At 41.9% G+C, this 20,155-nt stretch overlaps 1 protein-coding gene across 2 annotated transcripts in view; it reads right to left on the bottom strand.

Moving 5' to 3' along the window:
• The window catches only part of LOC104064698 (transmembrane protease serine 11E-like), a 44,436-nt gene extending 24,493 nt beyond the window's left edge, over nucleotides 1-19,943 (bottom strand). The window contains exons 1-4 of one of the 2 annotated variants that reach the window (XM_009567058.2): nucleotides 19,842-19,943; nucleotides 19,306-19,499; nucleotides 10,115-10,236; nucleotides 9,269-9,387 (exon numbers count right to left, since the gene is read on the bottom strand). In XM_009567058.2, the coding sequence (XP_009565353.1) occupies nucleotides 9,269-9,387; nucleotides 10,115-10,236; nucleotides 19,306-19,469 (405 nt within the window). In that variant the 5' untranslated portion in view covers nucleotides 19,470-19,499; nucleotides 19,842-19,943. Of the gene's footprint in view, nucleotides 1-9,268; nucleotides 9,388-10,114; nucleotides 10,237-19,305 lie in introns of both variants that reach the window. The other variant, XM_054066327.1, reaches the window with a different exon arrangement.
• Between the last annotated feature and the right edge of the window lie 212 nt (nucleotides 19,944-20,155).

The following is a 20,155-nucleotide window of genomic DNA, read 5'->3' as shown; positions in this document are numbered from 1 at the left end:
GAGGCTAACATGAGCTAGTCTTGGTGTAGCTGGGTCTGAAAGTGACCCAGCAAGGTCAGCTGTGTCAGCCATTGCTTTCTCCCACCCCACACTGCTCTGCCACTGCACATAGGGTAACTGGATTTATCAAAAAGGTTAAATCTAGTTTGACAGTATTCCCCTGAGATATTTGCTGAACCCACTGAATTACTTGTGTGGGACATACAAAAGCATTCAGTTGGTTTGGGAGCACAATTCCCATTATTGCTCAATACTATTGCTTTTTTTTGCCTGCTGCCAGTTTTGTCCTTCAACAGCTATCGTAATACATTCTTCCTAAAGCCACTAGCTTTTTAGGATGTAAAGGCTTTTTTTACCATAAGTATTAATTGAAACATATCACCTGGTTCAGTGACTCTCTCCAGTTTTGTGGCATCATACAGAATGAATCACTACTAATCAGTTGTGTTAATTCTGCACCTAGCACCCAATTTGCTACTAATCTGCATCCAGTCTACAGCTCAAACTGCTGAGCCAGAGCTGACCACAATGCAAATCCAGTAGCAGCTCCCTTGAGAATCTGACATATCTCCCGCCTAGGCTGAGGGATTAGTTGGGAACGCTACTAGAGATTGGAGGAATACAGGGCATAAGGGGAGAGAGAGAGAGAGAGAGAGAGCGCAAAAACTGAACCTGGCACTGTCCCAAACAAGGATGTGTTTGAAACTCCCCTTATAAACAGAAAGACCAATTCCTTGCAGCAGTAACAGCCCTGAAGCCCCAGTGCTTGCCCAACATGAAGAAAGTGAACCTGAAGGAGAGTGAGTATAATGATTCATGGACCTCCAGGAAACCAGAAGATAAGAAAACTTCCCATCACAAACCACATGTACAGAAAGACAGCATGTGTCATGGTGGGCAAGATCAGTATGATCCCATACATCTGCAAATGGTATCACAGACTCTTCACAGAGTTTAAACAAACTTTAAACTCCTAAAGCTGGGAGGTGAGTAAGTACTTTTGAACTCTGCACAAAAATAAGGAGCTCAGCTGGATGGTCCTTGGAGCTGACAGCTGCAAAAGATAAATAACTGAACTGTACTGTAGTTCCTAAAAAGACAAGTCTTTCGGATAAAAGAAATTAAGACGACTAATATATGGGATAATGCCAGCATTTAAAGTACCATACTTAAACCTAGTGCATCCAATTTGAAAGGCATGTAATGGCATGAGATTTTCATTATAGCCATGTAATAGCTGGAATTGAGGTCACCTGAGTATTCCCATTCCTACTCCCCACTTCCAATTGTCCATAATTAGCCTCCTAAAACACTTTCACACTGCCATTGAAATTTTTTCTAATTATGGAGGAGATCTTCCAGCTTTTAGAGAGAAAATCAAGTTTGGAGAGAAAATGATATGGGCCAATATCCAGAGAACGGCACTCGTATGTTAGGGGGTTTTGTGTGTGTTTGTTTGTTTGTTTGTCTGTTTCTTCAAAAATGATGCTTTTCCCAGGAAAAAAGACTCTGTGCCCTCTGCTTTTTGAAGCAGAATTTATAAGTAAGGAGTTGAAATACAGAGGTGAATAGCTTTTAGGATAAATAATAATTTTATGAAATCTAGGGAAAACCAACATTGAGATATTCAAGTTACAAATGCCCAAATATCATCAACCACACAAGTTCAGGACTGAATTCAGATTCTTCCTTTTGACAACACTCTGTTCGAAACAACCATCTTCTTGACTGTCCAGATTTTTATCTCAGTGACACCAGTTCACATCTTGAATCACTTCATTGATTTAATCACCTGTCAACAATGCAGTAATTCTGGATTGTGAGTGTATAATTAAGATAAGATTCTGCCCTTAACCACATACAGTATCGATAACTGCCCTTTATTTCATTTGCAATTTCTTTCTTAGCTCTGGTTCACATCCATTTTCCTTGTGCATATTTTATAGCTTTTCTTGCCGTAGAAAGTTAGATATGAATTAGAATTACTTATTTTGTGGGGGTTGAGGGGTGTTTTATGATTTTTCCGGCTTGGTAGATGCTTATCAGACCTGCCTTGATGAACCATGAAGAAAACAAAAAAAGGAAAATCAGCTTCTATGCCTGTTACTTGAAAAGATTGCATTGTGTTAATAAGTCAAACAATCAATGAAATTGAAGGATCATTGAATTTAAGGTAGAGAAAAATTGAGACATTAGGTGCCTTGTTGATAATTAACAATTTCATGCTGGAATTTCATACTATTTAGGTAGAACACTCAGACAGTTTGACATCTTGCAGGTAAGGAAAACCACTAAGCTACAGCTTCATGCACTGCACTGCATTTAAAAATACTTTGTAAAAATACACTAGCATTTAAAAATAATTTGTATTTTCTTCAACTTTTTTTTTTTTAGTTCCCTGTGCTACTGTGACCTGTGGGAACAGGAAAAACTGGAAACAAAACTTAAATCAAGAAATGTGGTGTATGCCTATGCCAGTGGTCTTTTTCTTCCTTTGATTTCAATAGGAAATTCTGAAAAAAAAAAGCATCCCAAGTGAGAAGCAAGTGCTTTTTGTAAATTATTTCCTCTCTCAATGTACAGCATTTCACCTGTATCTTTACAGCCACACCTCTATATGTGTGTGTGTATATATGTGTGTGTGCGCGTGCATATACACACACGCTGACAGTCGGGTGTGTTGTCAGCCTCTAATTCCAGAGCTAAATAAACAAGTCACCACACTGTCATCTTGACCACTGTTTCTTTGCCAGTTTTCCCAGCTGGCTGAACTACCGTGGAAAGATGCTTTCTGCTTTGTTCAAACACCTATAGAGGGCACCCTTATTGTACCATGCTAGTCCAAGGGTAATGCTCCTTAGCTGCAAGAACGATTCCCCTACCATAAAGTTTTAAAGCAGAAGTTGTCAAATGCCCTAAACTTGTTTTAAGATTTTTTTCCTCCGAATGCTCCCTAATCTTAAAGATCCTTTTTATATAGATAAAAGAAGTTTTCCCATTTTAAAATATTATTTTGCAGGGCAAGAAAAAAGGCAGAGTATTATTAAAAAGTCTCTAAGAAAAACTTCATTTAAAAAACTTAATTTTTCTGGCTTTTGTACTGTTGATGCACTACTAAATAAAATTGCCTTCAGTGAAGAACAAGAAGAACTTTCAATAAAAGTTCCATTCTTTTTACCTTGTGTCACCACTAAACAAGTCGTGGAGGAAGCACACACACTGCCTAGGTATGATTGGGTTTAAATAAGGACTTAGGTTTTAAATTTTGGGATCTGTATCTGAAAACACTACCAAATCTCTTTTGAAACCTATTCCAACCAGGAACATTCTTACTTAGTTTGTTCTGGGTGCTGCAAGAATCTGAAAAGTCCTCGGAAAGATTTTGCTACTGCAGCTACCACAGTTTCACTTTCTGTGATCTGTCCAATTTGTCCTCAATTTTCTTATGTTTCAGGGGCTGAGAGCAGAAAAGTGTTTTGTGGGGGGAAACAGCACACATACAGCAAAGGAAGCCAAATGATATTTGTAGATACCTGTACTTTTCAACTTACTGTAAATAACAGTCACGTTAGATTCCCTTTTGTTGGGGCACATTCAGGTATGGCCTCTAAATTAGTCCTCACTGTCTCCCAGAGCAAATAGTCTTTAAGAGTGTTTCAAAAACCCGCTGCCTTGGGGATCTGCTCCTATCGAATTGATCTCCTGACCTAAGCCATGACCAAGCAAGCCACATGCTTCTGAGCTTTACCTTAACACCTGCACAAAAGGTGTGGCAAACGTACTTTATGTGCACTTTCAGCCAGTTTTGCATCTAGCTCTTGGTTCTGAAGTGGTTTGTACGTCACCTCCCTCTCGCACCAAATACACATACACACACTTCTGCTATCCAGGAAGATTTAAGATTGCACCTAATCCTAAAAAGGCCAAGTGTCATAAAACAGCAGTCTTATCTATTCACTCACTGCGGCTGGTCTTTTCAGCTAGGCTTCTTTTGAGTTCAGCTCAGGTGGAAACCTTAGCCAGTACTTCAGGTTTTGGCCCAGCAGATGTGGTGGTGAGCCACTCACAACTCAAATGATACAAGGTGCTTCCTGGTATTGGGATGACTGCAAGTTATCACTAGGTATAAAGCAGAGACTCTTCCAGTTGCAAGCATCCTGTTGAAGGCTAAGCCATCCCCTAAGCAAGGTTATCAGGTGTTAAATATCTGCTTTCCATGGAATCCTAAGTGCCTACATGGGAGTTAAGAGAGAACAAACACCAACAAATGCAAGTAGTGTGATCAGGATGAATAGAATCTGACCATGCCAAAGGAACAGGTGCGTCTTTTCCTGACGATTACCCCGCAGGCACTTGAAAAATTCTTTCTTATCACTGGGGATGTCTTCTCAGGTGCTGAAGTGGATTTATGGATTTGGCCTTTCGACACTCTCCAACGCAGTTCCCTGCCTGCGCAAGGGAGACGTCAGTGCCCGAAGGCTGTGAAACGGTGGGGTGCTTTGGTCATAACCGAACTGTGCTGAAGCAGCTGGGAATCTGTACCACTGAGGATGCAGAGGGCAGAGTGAGCTCCCATTGCCTGCCACTGGTGTCCTTCAGAGCAGCAGCCCAGAGGGCAGCTAAGCTGAGGTATGGGATTCAGCTAACCAGCCCCATTTGTGAGCCACAAAGCAGCAGACAGTGCAAAGCTGCAGAGAACTAGAGTATCAAATGCTTCATCTGACAGTACTTGGGATCCTCACTCACCTTAGCAGCACAAAGACCCGGGGGGTGGGGAAGAGAAGGCACATAGCACCTGCCTGCCCCTCTGCTTCTCCTCCCTCATAGTGAGAGGAATGTGTTAATAACCTCTAGAATCATCGTCATCTCCCAAGTGAGACAACTGCCTCCTTCCTTACCAACTCCAGTACAGGGATTTATCAGTGAATTCTTAAACTGATCAAGAATGGGCACAACCATCAGTACTATCCTGCAACTTTTTCCCATGCTATCACAAGCGCCTCTTCAATATCCAGCAGAGACACTGTTTCTAAATTAAATGCACATTAATTCAATTCTATCAGACACGAGAAACTTTAAGAGCTGTATTCATTAAAAACTTTCCCCAGCATCTGTACTTAAGAACATAGAAGATTCTCTTATCAGTTGAAGTCATTGAAGCAAGATGTCTGTTTCTAAAAGAGATGTCCTGACACACAGTATTTGTTTATTTATAATTCCTGAGGCAAGAATTACTTCATGGAATTCTATTACTTCAATAGAAATATCAGGATAGGCAGCAGTTTTCCACGGGAAATACCCAGATATTCTCCTAATACAATCCCCGACCGCCCTGCCCACATCCAGACAGTTTTTCTGTATTGGTTTCAAATGGTGGAAGGGTGGTGGAGAGCCCTGAAACTTGCAGATGAGATGACAGTCCACCTCACTTTGCCTCTCCTCCACCCACCCAATTAGCCAACGAGGGAGACATGCTACACTCATACCTGAGGAGCATCCGTCCACTCAATCCATGGCCTGGCTGACCATCACAAGGGAGCAGGAGAGAGCAGGGATAACGGACAGGGTACACCCCAGAGGTACTACACACAGGTACCCCAAAAGCAGGGGAGAGCACAGTGCCTAATGCAAGAGTCCACAAAGACACATGGATTAGGACAGGGAGAAGCAACTTGACAGCAGGCCTTGGAACTGTTCTGGACGGAGGAGAAGGAAACAGGGAGATACTAGGTGCATGGGAAAGGAGAAGGGTGGAATAGGCTGTCCTCAAAGAGGGGAAAGCCCACAACATTTAGGAGAAAGGGTCAGAAAGTATCAGTAGTGGTAAAATGAGCAGATAGGTATAGTTGCAAGCCACTGGTGGGCAAAGTAAAGGCTGGTGTCTCTTTCTATTGAGCAACCAGTCATGCACTGAAGGGGTCACATACTATGGTTCCTCTACACTCTCACAGCTAGACATTTGCCGGCCTTCAGCTGAGACAATCCTCTTTAAGGTGGGCTTGATTACATATTTGTTTCAAGCTCTCCTGAGTGCACACATTGTTCCCTTGGGGTCAAATATGACTTTCCACACTGGACTAAAAGCCCCTCCACCCTCCTCTCTGCACACAGGCGAGTTAGTGCTGCTGCACAGAGTAGGCGACTGGGATCATCCCAGTCACCCAAGTCTATCTAGAGCTGGTTGTCTCAGCTCCCTCCACACTTCGAGGTGCCAGAGGGCTGCAGGAGTGAAGCTTAGAGAAGGGCCTTGGAAATGTCTCTGGAGATGCTGTTTGTCAGAGGACAGATAGGGGCTTCAAGGCATTCTTGGGAAATAAGAAACAACAAATACATTTTGTGGGAGAAGAAAAAAATAATCAAGTCTAGTGCAGGAGTTGGAGAAAGCCAGTGAGTAGAAGTTGTGCAGATCAGCCAGGCATTCAGTGAACCCACTATAAAATAGAGGCTTTTTGAAGAGGAGCCATTAAGGCTTTGACTATGCCCTTTTTATCCAATGGAAGAGCAGATGGTCTGGCACAATGCTTGGCAAGGGAAGATCAACAGGTCTGATTATAAAAAGAAAGAAGCTCTGGTGAGCTGGAACATCTCTGTCCACAGTGGCATTCAGTCACGTCTGCTTTTTCAGGACAGCACAAAGGGAACCCTCACAGCTGCTTGCAGGAAGCCAAGCAAGAAGCAAAGACCTTTCATCATCTGTTCCACACTCCCCCCTGCTCCACCCCACAAGACATTTTCCAGACTTTCCAGTCAGCCCTGAGATGTTGACCGGTGCACCAGCTTCATCAGCTCTCTGGCATGATCTTGCTGCATTCCCTCCCACCTTCAATGAGATAAGAGTTGAGAATGTCTTCAGACAATGGGTGTTACTACTCAACTCTAGAAACCAAACCAAACATCAAAATGTCTGCCGCCAGTCCCAAGGAAGGCATAGGGATGACTTCCCTATGGAAGAAAAAACATTTTTCACGGTGAAACATCAGCTCTAAAAAGAGCTCCTTTCAAGGTTGTTATAAGGACAAAGGAAGGAGTCTTCATCAGGGAGGGATCAGGGAAGGGAGCACTTGTCAGGGAGTTGCACTAACTCAGGTAATTTGAATGCTTCTGATTATCAGAGATGATTCACTTCTGTTCACTTTGCACCAGGTGTTGTGAAAGACATTGCATTTATCTGCATTGACTCACTGTTTCACAACATGAGCTTAAGGTATCGTTGCTACTGTGATGATGGGACAGCTTGGATATTCAAAAGTCTGACAACCACCAGGGAGAGACTGCAAAGGATTTTGGTAAATCCAGACAAGTCAGGAAATGTGATTAAAAAAACACCTCAAGTCTCTCTTCCTTTGTTAAAGAGATGTTGTCAAAAACTTGAAAATAAAAATGCAGATGTTCTGAGACAGCTGTCTGTCAAGAAGTCAAGGGGATATTTCTGTCTCTGGAAAGACTGCTTTGATTTTTATCACCACGAGTTGAGTTTTTCCTGGAGAGAATCAGACTTACAAGGAGCATACTGTTACTCACTAGTGTATGGAGTCACTTTAAATAAATTTATGGACAATTCTTAGTCTCATACAGCCTTGTTAGATGGAACCTTTGGAACTAAAACCAGAAAAGTAAAAATTTATGGCAAAGGCTCTTTATATCAGCTGACCTAGAATAGGCTCTTTATACCAGTTGACCAGCAAAGAACTCACATTTGAGAGAGGGAGGTAGAAGTTCATGGCTGAATCAAAGATGCCTCATAAGAAAAGTCACAGGAAGGAAGGAAAGGCAGCATAGTTCTCTATACGTTTGTCATGGTGTTACTTATCAGGTACAATTAATGTGCTCTGAAATAATGTTTCTCACTGCTCAACCAGCACTGGTATTTACTGTCACTATCATCAGAAGTGCTCAACACCCATGGAGAAGACAGGGTTTCTAAAGCATTGGCTTCCATTCAAGCATCTAAATTAATAGCCATGTTCAGAGGAAATCTGACTGCATTGGACACTGTCTGGAAGAACTTCGTGGCTAAAGTAAGCATTTCATTGCCAAAGGAGCCATATAAACTAAAAAAAAAAAAAAAAAAAAAAAAGGAATAGAGTGGAAGAAATGGCTATAAATTTATTCAATAAAGTGTTATTCCTCAGACTTCTCCCCATCCCTTGCTTGCCCTCCATCTCAGCAAGAGACAGTATCTTCTTGGTCAGGGAGAACATTCCCTTTTCAAGGTCCTACATCACAAAGTTAAAAGCCTGCAGTTATTAGGTAATGATTGTAAATTGGTAGCACCTAAGTAAATGCGACTTATGTAAGACTATATGCTTGCAGATATGCACCAGGAGCAAAATCTTGGGAAATATAGTATGGTCCCCAGTAGACAAAGAGGGCAGAAAGGAAACAAATACAGAAGAGAGGACAACTTGACTAAGACATCTGAGGCCCTCAAAAGTGGAGCTGTGAGGAGATGCTAGCACTGACAAATCTCTATATAGCACCCTGCTTCGCCAGAACAACGTTCACCACAGCTCACTTTTTGTTGTGGACAAGTGGCACAAACCCTACATTAAATGACAGTGGGGAACAAAGCATTGAGTGTCCTATTAACTGAATATCTGCACAAGGTTGCTAAACAGGAGGTAAGAGATACATATCAGCCCCCGATGAATGAAATACCAAAAGATACAAGCACAATCACATGCTTAATGCTGTAAAGAGCTGAACTCTGTAATTATAATCTGTGGTGAAGTGTCTCAAAGAGAAAACAAGAAAGGAAATTGCAATGTGTCTATTTATTTCCGTAGTTATTGTATGACCAAGAGCAACTCATCAGTCTCTGCTATTTGTAGGAAGGTTTCCCAATAAAACATACCAAAGGTGCAGGAAAAGGGCTTGTGTATTGCTTTCTCAACACACAACAACAGCCTGACAGGTAGAGTTCCCCACCCCATAAAGAAGAGGGTGTAAAAGCACACTTTCCTGAGAGACAGTATGCCATAAATCACAAGCCAGGCTCAGGGCAGGGAAAGAAAAGACACACGCAATTGGTTTGGGATATAGGAGGAAGCTGAAAGCATTGGCAGTATCTACTTAACCACCGGGGACAGACAGAGGTGACATGCTAGAACAAGCAGACTGGCAAGCGCCTGGTTTGCAGGTATGATCACGACTCTCATCTATCCATTTCCCACCAGACACCTGTGGTCAAACAGTGTGCTGTTCACAGTAATGACTCTCATTATCCCACAGTCCTTAATAATGGAAAGGGGCAATGGTTCAAACTTACCAGTCTCTCAACCCTCTCACTCAGGTCTCTAAACCTTCCTGAGGACTGTCTGGACAATTCATTATTGTACCGGATGTTGGTGATTTTTATGTTGCCACTGTAATAGAACAGCTGCTCATCTGTAAAGGAAAGAAGAGGAAGAGCCAACACTCAAAGCAACAAGATGAATGAACTTTAGAGAAACACCTGGGGCTGACTGATATTGTAACATGAAGGGAATTGGATGAGCCTTCACCTGTATCCAACCCATTCAAATGCAGCTTCCAAAAGCTAGGAGCCCAAGAGCGAGAACTGAGTTGAGTTAGGTGAACTAAGCCATGCAGTGACAAAAAGCCCAACAGTTAAATTTGTGGCCAACCGACAGCACTTCGGGCTCCCGCAGGATCACAAGCTGCATCTTGCTGGTCAGCTACATGCCTTCCTGGCCTGTATGTCCACTTCACTCCAAGCCCTGACAGGGAACTGGTAATCAGGGCATGGCAACAGAGAAACACCACAGGCAGAGATGAGCAGAAGGCTCTGTTTGTCACATGTAAAGGAGACCAGAAGACTTGTGGGTTGACCTCATCACAGAAGTAGATCATGAGCAAGATGTGAAAGGGGTGAAAGAAAGTGAAAGCCAACAGAAACCACAGCCCTAAACCAGCCTGCACAGCAGGAAATATTCCTAAGAGATCTACAAAGATGCTAAAAAGAGGAGGAAAGAGTTCTAGAGAAGCCAGTGGTTATTCTGCAAGTGAGCTTTAAACAGACCAATGAAAGGCAAACTCCCAGCATTGTGTGGCACAACAAGCATGAAGGAAATGCACTGAACATAGGAAGAGTAACACAATATGTAAAACTTACCATATGCCAGAAAATAAATTAGGAGGCCAATAGTGATAGCTGCTGCCACTGCTGATCCAATAACAATTAGAGCAATTTTCCAAGGCTCAAGATGTCTTGTTTTGATGGCTGGCTGACTAATTCTGGAGGGGAAAAAAGAAGATCAAGAGGGAGAAGATGTATAAGAGTTCCTTTTCTATCTACTCCCCCGTGGGTCATCTTCCTCACCCCCAAAAAAATGAAGCTAAAGCCTTCACCCACAACATCAGCTGATTCTTCCCAGCAGTACTAACTGAATACTCACCCAACACCCTTGAAAATGAAAGTAAGACTCAAGACTATTTTGAAATAGATGTTTGGATATGCTAGAAGTCATGGAACACAGACAGGATTTGAGGGTTTGCATTTTTATTAAGTCCAAATTAAATAGGAGTTGTACTAAGTACTTTCCTATGTGACCCCCACCTGGAAATTTGCAAGATTAAAACTTATTTTTCACCTAGGAGAAATCTCATACAGCACTGTAGGCAGCTTTCAATTGGTTAAACAAATCAGTTATCACAGATACACTGGCACCTTTGCACCTGAAACTGCTTTGTGTATTAAAATTGGTAAAAAACATCCAATGTTTTGTATAGTCCATATTAATACATTATCCAAGCTGCTCCTTCTATTGCAGCCTGCAAAGCAGAGCTCGGCAAAAAAAGAGAAAAAAGAGGTTTCAGAGGGCCAGTCTGTGCTTTCTGTTTTACTTAGACTAAATCTAAAAGCAAAAGGCAAGTACTGCTCTAAGAAGTATTTGCTGAAGTGACAGAAAGGCAGGGAAGGGCAGGGGTAGGTGAGTAGACGAGGCAGCATGGGTAGGAAGGTTCTCCAGATACTTCTCTCTGCCATACTCTTAACTATGCAGGTGGTAATCTAAATTAACTCAAGAAAAGTCAATAGTCAGTAGATCAGTATTATAGTTAGACAAAAAAACTGCCTGAAGGATTACATAAAGAAAAATTCTGCCGTTGGCTATAAACTCAAAGACATCCAAAAATCCTTAAAGACATCTTTCTATGATGTTATAAGCATTACAAAATACAGGAAGGCACCATTTTTGACAGAGTCCTTCATTCTAGGAGCAGCTACCTCACTCATGCAAGAATGCACATTATTAGCCTCCCCCAGGAAACGAGGCTGCAAAGATCCTTTCCTGAGGGTATTGAACATTTCAGTGAGTTCCCACATTCATAACAAAGTACACATAGCTCAATTCTGGAACACATAACTCATGAGAATTAAGTTTAAATACATTAAAGTAAATGGAAATTAATTTCAAGTGACCACTGCAGCTGAATGCAGGAATGACACAGCAGGCACTCCGTGCACTGTACAGAAATGTTGAAGCAGGTTCTGATATTTCATTCTAATTTCATTGTAAGGCCTTACAATTACAGGCTTGTTGCTTGGGCTTGGAAAACAACTGACTCAAACTAAATATCGTGACATTTGATTGAGGGAAAATACGAATACGCATTTGTCACTCATATTTGTCCTGACTTGTCCTGGATCTCCTCGCTAGTGTTTCCTTCAGTTCTTCTATCCTCTGAACCAGCTATTCATTAATCTCTCATCTCATCTGATTTGCTTCAAAGTGGATTTATGAATCCATAGCAGAAAAAAATAAAAAAGAAAACAAGTCAGAAATTTAACAGTCCTGTTAAAAATTTGGAGATGGGCAGCTCCAAAGTTATTTTTGAGACTATTGTATGGAAGTTGCCTTTAATTGTCAGAATGAAAACATGCAAGTATAAATTGACAGAATGCTACCTCATTGAGAAGAATATTTTTAAATAATACAACTTAGGTGAAACCAAAAATTCACTGGTGAGTTCAGTGTTAATTAGTCATGTGGATTTGTTGGGTCTTTTCTCCCGCCACTCCAGCTAGTAAGATTTTTCATGGCTTATATGCTTTGCAAATATTTCTACTAGGTTTGAAGTGAGACTAAGTTACAAGAAAAACCAACAAAACAAGCAAAAACCCTACTTTAACTTGATACAACCTACTTACATTAATTTCTGTAAACACTCTCATTTAAAAAGCAGTTGTCTTGATTAAGCTGGATGGGGAAAAAAGAACACTCAAAAGGTCTTTCAGCTATAATGAGCCTGGCATAGCCCCAAACCAAAATGTTGGGTTTGAGAAGCCGATTTGAAAGGCTGAATATCACAGCAAGAAATATCTGCCTATCAGATCAGTGAAACAGCGGTTTCAGTCCAGAAGTACCATGGCTGGTACACCGTTAAATCTAGAGTATTATGTAGTTTGAAACCTTTTCCATATTCTTTTGTTCATAGTAAAACATTTTTTATAACTGTTCCCTTCCAAGTTCCATGTTACCATTTAGCAAACAGAAACTTCAGTTCACAACAGTTATTCACATGTGTAATTTTACTCATATGCATGATTTTTATCTAGTTCATGGAGAGCATCTCCATTGGAGAGCATCATTTCAAAGTGGTGCAGAGGAGAATTAGTATCAGCTTTTAAACTGAATTTCTTCAGAGAAGAATCTGTTTGATAAATACACCTTAGAAAGTCACTTAATAGGGGGCTGTTTTGGGACTTAGAATGTCTTTTTTTTCTTCCCTTTCTTTGCTGAACAAACTTTCCCTTTTCCTTTTACATAACAACATAAAACAACAGTTAAGGTTTTCTTTCCACTCCTAGTTTCTTTTAAAAACAATAATTGGTTTTAGAAACAAAAGGCCCTTTTGAGGAAAACATCCTCAACTTAGGTTGTACAATCTGGATACTTTCCCATTTAAGATAATAGAAGTGCCAACTGAACACACCAGGAGGAATTCACATCCAGGTTTTCAAAGATATTTGTGAGACAAACCCCCAAAGATTGTTAGGCTGATACTTTTTCATTCTCATTAACTTTCAGCTTTATTGCTGCTTTGCTCTGTCTCCTTAAAGATTGATTATTTAATCTGACAATTCCCATTTTGAGCAGTTCGACAGTACTTACGGGGATTCAATACACACAAGGGAAGTAACTCCCAGAGCTGAAAAAGCTCCGATCCACTTGATGACTCGGAGCTTGAATACTCTGCAGAGAGCTGATAAAATTTCAAGAGTGGGAATGTATTTTCTTGGATCCAGAGTTAAACAATCCCTGCTAAATCCTTAGGAACTATCTGCTTAACAGAAAGGGAATAAGGCATGTAACCTAGAAATGCACAGCAGGATTAAAACTGCTCCAGATGAGAAGGTCACTGAAATCCCTCAGTGTAGAAATGGAGGTTTTAAACCTGAACCAAATACCGGCTAAAAGCCTCCCACTGACATCAATGGGCTTTCTGTCCGGGTCCCTTCTGGCTGGCAGCCTACATGGTCCTCCCCTCAATCCAAGAGGCTCTACTTTTTCCCAGACAACCATGTGCAGTAATCTTGGATACACAACTCTCAGTGTCTGAATTTCACCTATGGGCAGAAGACTGCCAAATGCCAGATTAAGATTTGTCCAATTAGGAAGAGGAGTGAAATTTTTGCTGACAAAGAAACAACAAAAACTGATATAAAATTGCCCACACTGACATATTATTTGGTTGTCCTCTCTTTGTTTCCTAAATATTCTTAACACTATCTTAAGTTTCTCAACTGGCATTCAGCTAGCATTTTCCTAGAAACACCCACTGAGACAGTTCCTGAGTGGTGGTAGGTGATTTGGAGCCCTACATTCTGTTCTTGGGTTCCTATTCATCATAAACATTAAAAAGCCCTCAGAAACCATACCCTCAACAAGAAGCTCACATCAATAAACAAAGAGCCAGAGGGATCCTCCTCCTATGCATTTTACAAGGCAGACATAAGAAGGACACGACTAATTATGTCTCTTTACTTCTAGTAACAGAGGAGTGTCCAGAGGAAAATAAGTCCATCTCGAAGAAAAATTGAAAACCTTACCTAATATCCCAGCAATTTTTTAAGGGTGCCATTCAATAAAAGTATTGTAAACATCACATTAAATAAATCATGTATGCACACGCCACACTGCAGCCTGAAACTATTAATTTACAAAAGAAATGTGAGTCTCTTACCTATTGGAATTTAGATCCACTTTTTACATAGAAGCAGAATTAGAACTGTCTTTTACAAGTCAAACTGCCTGCTTCAGAGAAAAAGCCTTCCCAGGGCAAAAGCACGTTCTGACTCCTGTGGGTACCTCTCCTTTACCTGCAGTGAGCTTCATACCAGACACAGTGTCTGGCTAAGCCAGCATGCACCATGAAAGACAGTACAGGCTCTATTTTGACATGCGTGCACTGACAGTATCTGCTCAAGAAAGGTGATGACAGGACAGCCTAACAGCCAAACCCAAACCAGTCACCTAGAGATGATCTCTTGTGGGCTATTAAATGTCCTTTGTTTTTAATCCCGTAAGAGAGGGATGCTTAGACAGACAAATTTTCTCTTCAGTTTTAGAATATGTGCAGTACTTCTTTCTTAAGGTGCTTTGAGAAAAAAATGATAAAAAACATTGTATCAGCCTTAGCAACAATTATCATATATAAATACACAAATAACATGATGGTGTTGTTATCGGTTTACTGAAATAAATCTCTTTACTGGTACCTGAAATGTCACAGTAAAACAACTATACTTATATCACACCTGAAGAGTTCTACCAGTCTAATAAAACAGCCCTTCTGCCTTTGTGATAGCATCTGAGACAGTTTATACCCACTGAGAATCTGACTCAAAGTATCCAGCTTTGCCTGTAGTTTGGAAACTTAAGTTTCTGGCTGAATAATAAGTTTTCCCATATTTTATACTTCATATATAATGAAGTATTGCTAAGCTGGGTAGACAAACAGTGATATGCTGTAATCTAGCAATGTATTTTCACTGAGCAGAGACAGACAAATTTCTTTATGGGAGAAATGCTGCTGAAATTGGAGAAGGCTCCTTCAGCTGAGACTCTGAAACCCCACAAAATTCTCCAGTGGCAGAGAAACTGGAAGATAACTAAATTCACTTCTTTATGAGATCTGTCTCCCCTGTTGTCACCAAATCTGTCCACAGACCACACAAACTTTTCAGGTAGTCTTGTATAAGTAGCACGTCAAATTAAGCCATCCCAAGCTTTCTGTTAGCTCAGCTTCATACAGCCTTATGATCTATGTGTAACCAGAAATACAGACATGGAAGGAGCATGTGATGGAAGCAGAATGACTTCATTTTAAAAGCTAATGCTGATCCAAAATGCACAATCATAACAACATCTGTGAAAAAAATAATGAAGTGAGGCACTTCTGCAACACCCTCTGACATGAACAGCAGAGGCCAGAAAAGATGCTGGGTTTACATTGAGGCTTCCTTAGTTAGTGAAGACAACTAGATTTCACGGTTCAGAGGAGGAGATCCTTTCTCATTCTGGTTTTCGTGTCTAAAATGGTCAGAAATTGAGTGAATGTCACAAGGAATCACAAATGGTACAAATCCATACAAGTCAAATCAGGTGCGGTGTGTATAATCTGCGGTGTGTATTTCACTAGGTTTTCTGGAATCAGGATCTACTCTGGGGTAAACTGAGCAAAACAAGTTTCTGTTCAGTGTCATGCAGGAACCTCATCTACCTCCTGCAATAATCAAGTCTAACTCCCAGTAATGCCAATAGGGCATGAATGTCCTTGCACCAGGACTGGTATCTGTTTCCTGCTACACCTCAGCAACCTGTAATTTACACTTATTTTGCCCACCTACTGCATGACAAATTAGTGCAAGTGGCACTGCATTTCCACCTACACATTCACTTTTAGACTGCCATGTACAACACCAGCTACTCTGTACCTCACCCTGCAAGGGATCAAGCTGTTCACAAGGAAGCTGTGGGTAGGACGCTGCATTTGCTTCTCAGACTGCAGGACACAGCACAACAGAGGAGGGACAAGACCAACAAAGCTGTCTACTCCACCCAGTTTTCCTTAACAGCTTGGCTTCCTGAAGGATTTTACAGAGCACACATTCCAACTTGGCTTTAAATGTAAAGAGTGGCATCTTGGAACAAGATAAAACTAATAGTGAGGCACCACTCTGATAAGAGACTAAACCAGGGCATAATGACCTCAAACAGCAAGGCTTACAGCTCCATGCTCTGGACATTTAACAGTCTACACACAGTCTTTGATTAAGACCAGGCAGTCTCCATCCCTTCTCAAATATGTAAACGTTTTATTTTCACAGAATCACAGAATCACAAGGTCGGAAAGGACCCATTGGATCCTTGAGTCCAACCATTCCTAACACTCCCTAAACCATGTCCCTAAGCACTTCATCCACCCGTTCCTTAAACACCTCCAGGGAAGGCGACTCGACCACCTCCCTGGGCAGCCTGTTCCAGTACCCAATGACTCTTACTGTGAAGAATTTTTTTCTGATATCCAACCTGAACCTCCCCTGACGGAGCTTCAGGCCATTCCCTCTTGTCCTGTCCCCTGTCACTTGGGAGAAGAGGCCAGCTCCCTCCTCTCCACAACCTCCTTTCAGGTAGTTGTAGAGAGTAATAAGGTCTCCCCTCAGCCTCCTCTTCTCCAGGCTAAACAACCCCAGCTCTCTCAGCCGCTCCTCATAAGACTTGTTCTCCAGCCCCCTCACCAGCTTTGTTGCTCTTCTCTGGACACACTCCAGAGCCTCAACATCCTTCTTGTGGTGAGGGGCCCAGAACTGAACACAGTACTCGAGGTGCGGTCTCACCAGTGCTGAGTACAGAGGGAGAATAACCTCCCTGGACCTGTTGGTGACCCCGTTTCTGATACAAGCCAAGATGCCGTTGGCCTTCTTGGCCACCTGGGCACACTGCTGGCTCATGTTCAGTCGGCTGTCAACCAGCACCCCCAGGTCCTTCTCTTCCGTGCAGCTCTCCAGCCATTCTTCCCCCAGTCTGTAGCGCTGCATAGGGTTGTTGTGCCCCAAGTGCAGGACCCGGCATTTGGCCTTGTTAAATCTCATCCCATTGGTCTCAGCCCAGCGGTCCAGCCTGTTCAGATCCCTTTGCAGAGCCTCCCTACCCTCCAGCAGGTCGACACTTCCTCCCAGCTTAGTGTCATCTGCAAACTTGCTAAGGGTGCACTCGATGCCTTCATCCAGGTCGTTGATAAAGAGATTGAACAGAGCTGGACCCAGTACTGAGCCCTGAGGAACTCCACTTGTGACTGGCCTCCAGCTGGAGTTAACTCCATTGACCACCACTCTCTGGGCCCGGCCATCCAACCAGTTTTCAACCCAGGAGAGTGTGCGCCTGTCCAGGCCAGAGGCTGACAGTTTCTGCAGCAGAATGCTGTGAGAAACTGTGTCAAAGGCTTTACTGAAGTCCAAGAAGACTACATCCACAGCCTTTCCCCCATCCAGTAGTCCATTTTCCAACAAAGGTTTCTCCTAGCATACTTCAGACTTTATAATAATCTAAACAACTGTTCAAACAAATAAATGTTTTCCTAAATAGGAGGCAACCAAACTGGACTCGGATGTTGTTTAACTACCCTTTAGCATACTATTATTAACACTATTTACACCGGTGTTGATATCAACAAGACATGACAACTAGATTTAAATCAAACTAGAAAAAGGAATCGCTTTTTAATTCTGCTAGGTAGAGAACTCTCATTAAGTTTTCTTTCTTTCTTTATGTAACATACACAAACTGGTATTCATAACTGATGGAGATTTCTTCCTCACGGAACAATTAGAGAAACATTGTTTTTAAGGTATGGATATTAAAACAGGGCAGAGGATCTTTGGGTATTGAGCAGGGTACCACTACGGAGCACAGAATCAAAAGCTGAACTTAGTCTTCTCTGGGAAAGCCAGCACTGCATTGACTAAAAAGTTACTGACTTCAATGAGAAAATTATGAGAAAAACACTTAAGTGGGCACAAAGAATAAATTTTGTCAATACAGAAGCAATATTTCTATTTTAGTAGTCACAAAAATTATTAAAAAGGCCTAGTTTTAAGAATACGGAGGATGGAAAAATATAAGTAGTATCTTGCAATCTACAGCCATTTGCAGCAATGCCAGAGGAGACTAATATTCATCAATGGCACACAAAAATTCAGCCATCCAGCCAATTTATTAGGATATTTTAAAAAAAAAACACACAGCATTTCAGATTCTTTCAGATTTTGTTTCTTATACCATACTTCTAAGCTTCATCAGTCACTGAGGCAACAACAAAAACAAATTCAAGGGAGACTGAGAATCTCTTATTGCCATATGAATCCAAAGCATTAGACAGGAACAACAAATTCTAGAAGGCTCACTGTATGTTTATGACCAGATCCCTGCTCTGACCCAAGAGACCACAGTAGAGTGTTGCAGCTGGGAATCTTATGTTTGTAAAGATACTCTGAACTTTATAGTACTTATTGTTACAGTAAAACAAAACTAAGGATTATCCAACATCTCTGACTGCACAAAATACTCTCAGGTACAAAACACCTTGTTGTTACTCCCTCAAAATCATGGCTTCTTCCTTTAAAGTGCTAGGGTCAAAACCAGAATGATGAACACCTATAGTGTTCTCCTTACGTAGTTGTGGCGCTGTCACTGATATAAGTGGGATCTTCTGCAAGATTTGTGGGAAAATAACATTGCAGCTAGACCTAGCCAAAACTCATGTTTTCCCAAAATCGTGTTATTAGCATTTGATTTCAACACAAAAATCTTCCTGGATTCTGCACTGCTTCCATAAAAGCTTGCTGGGGACATGATAAGACCACCACAGAGAGGAAAGGTAAGTGTCAACCTAAGCCATCACATCATCTTTCTAAACAGAAGGCAAATATTTGTGCTCCTGGCCTCACTAGGGAAGGATTTCCTTCTGCATTTCTTACTCCAGCCCCATGCTATTCTTTTCATCCAGACCACAGTCTCCAAAACCTCCCTTTCTGCCTGCAACTTACTGTTGATCTTTCCCTCTGTCTATCACCCCTTTTCAGGCTGCACATTTCAGATAGATCCATGACACACTCTAGATCTAAAGGGATGAAAAGGGTAGAGGCAGAGCAATGAGGACCAAGGTCAGGCAAGAGAACACCGAGATTTCTTATCTGGATCTAAATATGTCCTTGAAGTCCTAAAGCTTCCCCATAGACAATATCCATTACCATCAATAAACCTCCAAATCAGGCTTGCTGAGTTAAAACGTGTCACCTACTTTTGAAGATCCCATGGTAGGTCCCGGTAGCTCTGGTAGCCTTTCTGGCCACCAGCGAAGGCTTGACTAAAGTCTGGACTGGGTAGTGAATGCTGCTGGAAAACGCAGGAGTCGCATTGACTGGTGTGACGCGAAGATAAAGGTGTTGAATGAAGATCCTTCATTGAGGCACAGCTGGCGCAACACCCAGCACCCTGTGGGTTATTGCAAAATGAGGGAGCGAACTTCAGAATGAAAACAAACAGAGGTAAGCATGGAGTTGATAAGAGGACTCTATCCTTCAGATCAGCTCCGTATCAAAGAACTCCCCAAGCAGAGATGGACAGAGCAGATAAACCAGCCTAGGCAAGAAGACTTGTTCTTCAGCACAGCAGAACAGGAAGTGCATGAGATTTCCCTTTTCCAGCACTCCCTTTCTGTCCAACTTGTATCCCTACAGCAGGCCTCCTCCTGAGTGGCAGCACCTTCTACCGTACACTCACTGTAAAACCCATGTGGGAGAGTCATCAAACTGTCCAAAATGGTAGGTCACTTGCCTCCTGAGACAGCCAACACAAAGACCGAACACAAAAAATATAGACAGAAATGGCTTGGTCAGCCAAGCCTCATCTCCTTCGGTGCTCACTCCTCCACAGCTGTCCTGGACTCTCTTAGCATCAGGGACATGACAACTATAAGTATCCAGCCTCTTAATTACATGTTAGTCATTTAATGGCTGGCACAACCCCGCCTGTGGAAAATGCTTACTCTGTGAAAAGGGCCACCAATCTCCTTGGAATTCCCTTCTCCCAGCACAAACGTGACTCTTCAGAGCCAGCTGGAAAGGGGAAAAATGAGTATTCTCTAGTGA

The sequence above is a fragment of the Cuculus canorus genome, chromosome 4 (genome assembly GCF_017976375.1).
Source record: "Cuculus canorus isolate bCucCan1 chromosome 4, bCucCan1.pri, whole genome shotgun sequence".
Taxonomy (NCBI): domain Eukaryota; kingdom Metazoa; phylum Chordata; class Aves; order Cuculiformes; family Cuculidae; genus Cuculus; species Cuculus canorus.
The sequence above is the reverse complement of the archived record's forward strand: the minus strand, read 5'-3'. Positions and strand labels throughout refer to the sequence as shown.